Source organism: Bison bison, unplaced genomic scaffold, assembly GCF_000754665.1.
Source record: "Bison bison bison isolate TAMUID 2011002044 unplaced genomic scaffold, Bison_UMD1.0 scf7180017864048, whole genome shotgun sequence".
In the NCBI taxonomy this organism is placed as follows: Eukaryota; Metazoa; Chordata; class Mammalia; order Artiodactyla; family Bovidae; genus Bison; species Bison bison.
The window spans coordinates 32571-42531 of NW_011494620.1; the positions used below are offsets into that span (position 1 = coordinate 32571).

General features: G+C 33.6%; 1 protein-coding gene across 1 annotated transcript in view; it reads left to right on the forward strand.

The window, feature by feature from the left end:
- Nucleotides 1–9961, forward strand: part of LOC104985510 (neurobeachin-like) — a gene marked incomplete at its 5' end in the record, with an annotated part of 408530 nt that overhangs the window by 17139 nt on the left and 381430 nt on the right. Inside the window, one exon of the mRNA XM_010835724.1 lies at nucleotides 7886–8013. Coding sequence (XP_010834026.1) covers nucleotides 7886–8013 — 128 coding nt within the window. The remainder of the gene's footprint in view (nucleotides 1–7885; nucleotides 8014–9961) is intronic.

A 9961-nucleotide genomic window follows, 5' to 3' on the forward strand; every position in this document is an offset into this window, starting at 1 on the left:
GATGTACTCTGCATAGAAGTTAAATAAGCAGGGTGACAGTATACAGCCTTGACGTACTCCTTTTCCTATTTGGAACCAGTCTGTTGTTCCATGTCCAGTTCTAACTGTTGCTTCCTGACCTGCAAATAGGTTTCTCAAGAGGCAGGTCAGGTGGTCTGGTATTTCCAACTCTTCCAGAATTTTCCACAGTTTATTGTGATCCACACAGTCAAGGCTTTGGCATAGTCCATAAAGCAGAAATAAATGTTTTTCTGGAACTCTCTTGCCTTTTCCACGATCCAGCGGATGTTGGCAATTTGATCTCTGGTTCCTCTGCCTTTTCTAAAACTAGCTTGAACATATGGAAGTTCACGATTCACATATTGCTGAAGCCTGGCTTGGAGAATTTTGAGCATTACTTTACTAGCATGTGAGATGAGTGCAATTGTGTGGTAGTTTGAGCATTCTTTGGCATTGCCTTTCTTTGTGATTGGAATGAAAACTGACCTTTTCCAGTTGTCTAGGTTGGTGGTAGCTTTTCTTTCAAAAGGCAAGCGTCTTTTAATTTCATGGCTACAGTCAGCATCTGCAGTGATTTTGGAGCCCAATCAAATAAAGTCTCTCGCTGTTTCCATTGTTTCCCCATCTATTTGCCATGAAGTGGTGGGACCAGATGCCATGATCTTAGGTTTTTGAATGTTGAGTTCTAAACCAGGTTTTTCTGTCTCTTCTTTCACATTCATCAAGAAGCTCTTTAGTTCTTTGCTTTTTGCCATAACGGTGGTGTCATCTGTATATCTGAGGTTATTGGTATTTCTCTGGGCGATCTTGATTCCAGCTTGTGCTTCAGCCAGCCTGGCATTTCACATGATGTACTCTGCATTTAAGTTAAATAAGCAGGGTGACAATATACAGCTTTGACGTACTCCTTTCCCGATTTGGAATCAGCCTGTTGTTCCATGTCTGGTTCTAACTGTTGCTTCATGCCGTGCATACAGATTTCTCAGGAGGCAGGTAAGGTGGTCTTGTATTCCCATCTCTTTAAGAATTTTCCACAGTTTGTTGTGATCCACACAGTCAAAGGCTTTAGCATAGTTGATGAAGCAGAAGTAGATATTTTTCTGAAATTCTCTAGCTTTTTCTCTGATCCAACGGATGTTGGCTATTTGATCTCTGTTTCCCCTGCCTTTTCTAAATCCAGCTTTAACTTCTGAAAGTTCTTGGTTCACATACTGTTCACATACTGTTGAAGCCTAGCTTGGAGAATTTTGAGCATTACTTTGTTGGCATGTGCGATGAGTGCAATTGTGGGATAGTTTGAGCATTCTTTGGCATTGCCTTTCTTTGGAATTGGAATTGGAATGAAAACTGACCTTTTCCAGTCCAGGCCACTGATGAGTTTCTGTCCTTTATTGTGCTCATCTTTGTATGAAATATTCCCTTGGTATCTCTAATTTTCTTGGCGATCACTAGTCTTTCCCATCTTACTGTTTTCCTCTTTCTTTGCATTGATCACTTAAGAAGGCTTTCTTATCTCTCCTTTCTGTCCTTTGGAACTCTGCATTCAGATTGACCATCTTGTCTTTGCAACTATTTTTAGCTTTAATGTTATTTATTCTTAGATGTTTGAGATTTCACCAGTGAAGCAATCTCTGGAATTTTTTTTTTTTTTTTTTACTGAGAATGTTTTACAGATTAAATTCTTTCAGTGGGTAGATGACTATTCAGATTTTCTGTTTTCTTTTTGCATCAGTTTTGGTCACTTGTGACCAAAATTCAGCCATTTTATCTACATGGTTAGATTTATTGTCATAAAGTTTTTCATAATTTTATTATTTTAAAATATTGTAGGAACTCTCTAATGATGTTTCCTCTTTCATCTTTGAATTTGTTATTAATATTTTATGCCTTTTTTCATTTTAGCATTAGTAGAGTACCATTGATTTTTCAATACTGTAATTTCCCTCCAGAAAGTAGGTATTTGATTCATTACTTCTTTTTCTGTTTCAATTACATCAAATTCTATTTTTTTAAAATTTCCTTTTAGTTATTTCAGGTTTGCTTAATTTTCTTTTTCTAGAGTCTTAAGGTGGATAGTAGATCAGGAGTCTATAAACTACCACCCAGGGCCCAAATCTGCCTGTCATCATATACTTTATACACTTTTATTGGAATACAGTGACATCATTTGTTTATGTATTGCCTGTGACTGCTTTCACAGTACAATGGCAGAGTTAAGTAGTTGCAACAGAGATAACATTGCCTAAAATCTTAAAATATTTTGTATCTTACCCTCTGTAGAAAATACTTGCCAAGCGCTTACTTAATTCTTTGGTTTTCAATTTCTTCTTTTCTGTTATGAGGATTTAAAGCCATAACACTTCCACTAGGCATTATTTTAGCTATATTTCACAAATTTAATGTTGTTTTAATTTTCAGTATTTTTTCTAAGTTTCTCTGTGATTTCTTCTTTGACTCATAAGTGTTTCAGAAGTGAATTTGAAGATTGACCTTTTTCAGTGTAATGTCATGAGAACCATCCAAGTGTCATTGTGTTTTAATGGGTTGTTTCTTTTGAATTTCTGAGTAATATTTCATGATATGGATGTATGACTGTTTAACCATTCATCCTCTAAAGAACATTCAAGTTTTTTTCCAGTTTTTGGCTAGTACCAAAAAAAAAAAAAAAAAGGCTACAATAAACCTTTTTATTTTTATGTGAACATATGTTTTCATTTCTCTGGGATTAGTGCCCAAGAGTGAGATTACTGGGCTAATATGGTAAGTACCTATTCAGGTTTATTAAAAAACTCCCACAAGCAACATATGAATAGTCCAGTTTCTCCTCATTTTTATCAGAATTTGGTTTTATCTTTTTTTTTTTTTTTTGTAGGCCATTTTGGTAGGTATATAAGGATATCTCATTGTGGTCTTAATTTGAATTTTCCTAATGGATGATTCTGAACATACTTTTGTGTGCTTATTTGCTTAGTATGTCCTCTTCAGTGAAATGTCTGTTTTTGTCTTTTGCCCATTTTATAATTAGAGTGCTTTTTCACTTTTGAGTCTTGTGCATTCAGTATTCTTAGTACAAGTACATTTTCAGAAATGTTGTTTCCAAGTATTTGCTCTCAGACTATAGCTTATTTTTATGTTCTTTGTAGCAGAGGAAAACTGAATTTTTATTATAGTCTAGTTTATCATGGTGTCTTGTCTAAGAAATCTTCACCTCACCCGAAGTCCCAAAGATTTTTTTTCCTGTGTAGTCTGTAAAGTTCTGTGGGTTCAGTAACAGTTTTAGTTTTAAGTCAGGGTCCCATTTTGAGCTGATTTTTATGTAAGAGGTGAGATCTGTGTCCTGCTGCTGCTGCTGCTAAGTCACTTCAGTCGTATCCGACTCTGTGCGACCCCATAGACGGCAGCCAACTAGGCTCCTCTGTCCCTGGGATTCTCCAGGCAAGAATACTGGAGTGGGTTGCCATTTCCTTCTCCAATGCATGAAAGTGAAAAGTGAAAGTAAAGTCGCTCAGTTGTGCCCGACTCTTAGCAACCCCATGGACTGGAGCCTCCTAGGCTCCTCCGTCCATGGGATTTTCCAGGCAAGAGTACTGGAGTGGGATGCCATTGCCTTCTCCGGAGATCTGTGTCCAGGTTTATATTTTTGATTATGAAAGTCCAGTTTGTGTCGGACTATTTGTTCAAAAAACTGTTCTTCCATATCTAGAATGGCCTTTATTCTTGGACTAATTTTGCCATGCTTAGAAAGTATGCTGGATTTCTCCAAAATGCTCAGTGTGTCTACAGAAGTCTCTAGGCCCTGTTTGGGAGGCAGATGTCTGTTATGACTGTTCCATAATTGTTCTTTCTAAGTTGTTCTCTTCTAACGTTGGGAGCTTTCAGATATCACATAGAGAGATTGTTATTCAGCCAAAGGTTGCTGTTCTCTCCATGACACCTTCCTTGTGGGTGCTGTGTCCTACATATTCTGTTCTCCTTGAACTACAGTTTTAGTCTTGTTGAAATACCTCCATGTAGGAAATCTGAGTGATGATGGGACTCATGTCGTTTATTTCTTTTTCCTCGGAATTTATGGTCTCATACCCTGCATTTTGTATGAAAATAGTTGTTCTCTGCATTTTGTAAAATTTTCTTGTTGTTAGCATGGGAGGTAGTTGTAGACTCTTAACCCCTTTAAGATGAAAAGTAGAATTTGATATTTTTAATGTAAATCTGTTTATTGTATGAATTTCATTTTAACTGTTTTCCAGTATATATATTGTTTCAATATATTGGGCTAATATCATGAAACCTTTATTTTTTTTCTAATTTATCCATTATTATCTCTAAATAAGCATATATGTACACAGTCATTTGATCTTTGAATATTGACAGTTTTATTCCCCATTACACAAATTCTTACACATTTTTATTTCTTTTTCTTTATTTTTAGTATCACCTAGTACCTCCAGAACAGTTTTCTATAGAAGTGACTAGAGCAGTCATTCTTTTATTCACTTTAAATGAAAAGTTATGAATATGTCATCATTAATAATGATGTTTCCTATTTACTAAAGATACTTTTTATCAAATATAATAATTCTCTTGTGTTTATAATTAACTGAGTTACCATCACTATGAGTGTTAAATTTTATCTCTTTTTGGAGGGGAGTAATAGAGATGACCATGTGATTTTCCTCCTTTTTCTGTTAATGTGGTCTATTATAATGACTTTTAATTTTAAAAATGTTAAACAAACCTTTACTTCCTAAAAGAAATCCAATCTTTTTATGATGTTATATTCAGCTGTTTTATCTTTTGAAGAGGTTGCATATGATTTTTTAAAAATTTGTCTTGTTTTGTTTGTTTTTTTATTCTTAAAATATTTGGTAGAGTTCACAAACAAAGATGTCTGATTCTAGATTTCCTTTTGAGGAAAAGTTTATAAATTAAATTTTTACAGTTATCCCCAGATTTTCTATTTTGTCTTGTGCGACCTTTGGTAGATTCTATTGTTATAATATATTTCACAATATTCTGTTATTATTATTTTAACATTCATGTAGTCTGTAGGAAAGTCCTTCCTTTTTATTCTTAATATTTATTAAGAGTTTGCTTTCTGCTTCCCTTCCTTCCAATTCTTGGCAGTGATTAATCAGTTTTATTCATATTGCCATTAAGAAATACTCACTATAGAGAAGTAACAAGAAACTGTAGGTTGAATTTATACCTTATTTCTTTTGCTTAGTGCAATGGATCTTAAGCATCTCTATACAACAGAGTTAGATAGGAGGCTTATTAAAACACATTGCTGAGCCAATATGTAGTTCTAATTCAAGTCTAAAGGCCTGATAGTATAAGTTCTAGTCTGAAAGCTGAGAGGCTCAAAACCCCAGAAGAGTTGATGTTTCAGTTGAGTCTGAAGGCCAGCAAAGACCAGCTATCAGGTAGAAGGGGTTCCCTCTTATCAAGCCTTTTGTTCTATTTACATATTCAATTGAATGGATGAGGCACAGGCCCATTAGGGAGGACAGTCTGCTTTACTCGGTCTACCCATTCAAATTGTCATCGAATCCAGAAAGACTCTAACAGACCTTACCCAGAATAATATTTAATCAAACATCTGGCCACCCTGTTGTCCAGTCAAGGTAACAGATAAAATTAACCATTACACTAAGTGATCTTGGTACTGCTGAGAATACACTTTGAGAAACAGTGTTTTAAGTGATCATCTTCCAGATTGGAACATTAATTCTTGATTATCTAAGTCCTCTTCCCAGGCAATGCATGGATCTCAGTATAGCTTAACTTCATTTAGTCCAAATTTTGTAACCACATTTACACATATATATGCCTCTGTGTGTGCATGTTAAATTTTAAATGCCTCAAGAGAATACAATTACTGTCTTATCGGTCAACATGTATTTATATTTACCCAAGTGTTTATCATTTATTCTTGCTCATCATTTTTTTTTTGAATGTCTGACTTCTATGTGCTATTATTTTCTTTCTTCCATACTCCTTTTGTTTCATTTAGTGTAGGCCTGCCACTCATGAATTCTTTCTGTTTTTTTTTTAACTAGAAATATTTGAAATTCACCTCTATTTTTTGAAAGATATTTTGAACCAGAATAGATTCTAGGTTAGCAACTGTTTTCTTTTAATGCTTTGAAGATAATATTCAGTATCTTTCATTTCTTTCTGTGCTTTTTTCCTTTCTTTTTTTTTTTTAAAGAAAGATGACTTTCTTAGTGATGTTTCTGCAATACACTAAATAAAGATTGAGAAATTGAGAACCCTTGCCCTAATGTAGGTATTTACTCCTAGAGTAACAGAGTAGGGGCAAATACTGAAAGCTCTTTATCTTTAGCACGTCTGCAAACCCCACCATTTCCCTTTTTCTTGCCTAAAAATTTTCCTCCAGGATATTCTCTTTAAGTTATTAAACCTGAGTTCTTATTTCTCTAAAGCTGTTGACCCATATAAAAGGAGGAAAAGTTAGATTGCAGTGCTAATGGTGAGGCTTTGTGTACACAAAGAGAGGGTTCAGATCATGCTGATTCCAAGTTAGGAAAGAAAGTATCCTTTATTATATAATTCTATATTATCCTATATTATATAGGATATTATTATTATATAGGATATTATTATTATTATCCTATATTATTCCGTAATTCCGCTTTATTCACTTAATAAAATAGTTTCATTTTAAATGTTAATCATGTTCCACATTTTTTTGTGATTAATTTTTTGTCATTTATGGTTTTCTCATATATAACAAAAATATAACTTAGCACTGTGGAAGAACTCTTATTATTGTGCAGTATGGTTTAATTCCTTACTGTATATGTCATCCATGTAGAAGAGTGTGTGCTTATCTAAGGTTACTATATTGATTTTGTTTTGGTTCAAATATATGAGTCACATTTTATATAAGTAAGTATAGGTGTGTTTTATTCAAAGTAACAGTTACAAGAGCTATCATTATTGACCTCTCACTGTATGTCAGGTTCTTTTCTGTGCATTTCACATGCCTTAGCTCATTAACTCTCAGTGGGGAAGTAGAGTTATCATCTTCATTTTGCAGTGTAGAAAGTTTGATGTCCCAGGGTCACCTGGGTAGCATACATTGAAGTCAACCTTCCAATCCAAGCATTCTTACTCTAAAGCACTTACTTCTAAGAGAGATATTTAGATATAACCAAATTATTTATTTGAGCAGAATTATTGAGCAGAATTTATTTTTCAGCAGAATTATTTTCATTATCCATGTTTTTATTTTTACATATCCTATTCGAGGTACTTTCAAGAATATCAGAGAGTGCTTATGTAAGGCCATGTAACTTGACATTTAATATTCAACAATATAAATAATGATGTAATGATTGGTAAATAAAAAGTGAGTGGGCTTATTATGATATAGAAAATACCTACTTTGGCAAAGCAATTCAGCTCAGTCATACTGAATTCCAGTTATTCCCTTATTTGTCCAGCTTTTCAGGGAACTCTTGAGAACAAGAATTTATTCTTTGTAACTTTCACAGTGACTCATTTGGTAGGTATTCGAAACAGTTTTTCTTTGGTGAACAGGAGGATAGACAAAGCAGACAAATAGCAGCTTCTTTTCTTGAAACTCCTAGAGTTATGGCCAGTATCTGTGGCTCTTGTGGGTGACAGGACCCTGGTTCCTTTTCACAGTATAATCATTATGATTTAGCTGTGGCCTTTTGAGTAGCTTTGTGACTAATGTGAAACTCTACATTGTGCCTTCTACATGAAGCTGTTACTATTTAGTGGGTCAGAACTGGACTTTTGTGACTTTTTTTAAAGGTTTTAATTCAGAAGTAAAGTTTATTTGAAGTTTTATATTGAACCATATTTACTAGTCTTTATGTCTTAATTTCAACAGCATCACTGCAAAACTTGAAAGAGCTTTAGAAAAAGTTGCTCCTCTTCTTCGTGAAATTTTTGTAGACTTTGCCCCATTCCTATCTCGTACACTTCTTGGCAGTCATGGACAAGAGCTATTGATAGAAGGTATGATTTCTCTCTATATTCTGATTATTTTAGTTTCCTGTAATGTATCTATTAATCATGACCTAACTTGTGTTACTAAAGGAATATTTATTGCCAAAAGAATAAAAAGACATTGCTTCCACAAATTTTAGTAAGATATTCATGTATGTTTTTTCCTTATTTATTAAAAAACATAGAGTATTTTCACAATCAGTGCTCATAACAGAATGAAAAACTTTGAAAATTGTTGGAAAGGGAAACTCTGGCCCTTATAATCTCAATCTGTTAGGGCTGCTATATATCCTTTTTTAGGTTGCGTATTTGCTAAGCAATGATGTCTAAAATCTCCTTTTAACTATAAGATTGATATTTCTTTAAGTGACTTTGCTTAGTCACAAATAGTGTGTAATATGACAGTCCTTAACTGAGAAAATATAAAGATACTTAACTGGGAATTGATGAAGCTGTTATCTTCTACTCAGTAGCAGCTTAAATGAAGTGAGAAGGTAAAGAAGATAAATAAACTGTTGGGAAGATTTAATACATGCACCTGTATTCGGAGATTTGAAAAATATGGTTGTCTTAAGCCTTATTTCTTTAAAAAGAAGTTTTGACTTATAAATATTCATGAGCTTCAGAAAGGGGTAATCAATATCTAGTTGATATCTTATAAGTAAATGATGGTTTTAGATGCTATTCCTTGGATTTATCAGACTTATAATAAGCAAATTTCATATATGTTTGCATATATATATATATATTTGCTTTTCACTTCCTATTTACTGTAGATATTTTTCTGTACCTGTTCTATTACTGTCTTAATTGCTTTTGCACAATCTGTCTCTTATTAGTGGAGACAATAATAGTTAATAACCTGAATTTAAATCCTTGTTTCACTACTTTCTTAGCTATATGACCTTTGTGAGTTACTTAATCCATTTTGTTGCTTAGATTCTTTCTGTAAGATGTAGTCAATGATAGTACTCCCACATAGAGAACTTGTGTGAATTAAATTTTAAATAATGCATATAAAGCTCTTAAAATAGAGTCATATGGTTGTCTTCTTGCTCTAGACCAAGTGCTATTAGATACTTAGAATATATTAGTAAATTACAAAGAGCCTTGTGGACCTTATATTCTATCAAAGAGAAAATACAAATAAACACTAAACAAAATAAATAATTAAATGAGATAGCACATTAGAAGGTGGTACCAGTGCTGTGTAAAATGATAAGTACTAATACATCATAGGGAATTGGGATTATAGCAGTGTCAGGATTAAAGTGAAGTGAAGTGAAATTGCTCAGTCGTGTCCAACTCTTAGCGACCTCATGGACTGCAGCCTACGAGGCTCCTCCGTCCATGGGATTTTCCAGGCAAGAGTACTCAGGATTAGGTTGCAGTTTTAAAGAAGGATGATTAATTTTAAATTATTCAATTGAAAAAGTTACATCTCAGCAAAGACTTAAAGGAGATAAGCCATGCAGTTTACTAGAAGAGTGTCCTAGGTCAAAAGAATGGTTAGTGCAGTGACCCTATAACACGTGTTATAATAAGAAAAAAATTCAGTAAGCATTATTGAAAAATAAATCTCAAATGTTTCCTTGTTACCCAAATATTTTTTCCTATGTATATATTTTCCAGAAATGATTACAAATTTACCAAAGAAAATCATAAATAGTGAACAAAGACATGCTAAACTAAACATGGAATAAAGTTAGTAATGTAGTAATGTTAGTGATGGATCCTATACTGTTACTAAAATTAGGACACAAATTCAGCACTGTTTTTCAGTAGCCAAAGCAAAGAAGGAATGAATTATTTGAAGTTATGAGGCTTACATTATTGGTTTCTAAATGATAATTTGTGACAATTTTAAGTTCTAAGGAATTACTATCAGATGACCTTTAACTGCTCTACATTGGTCAGTCAGAACCCCCCATATGTAGCCAGCCCCCTTTTCCAGAAT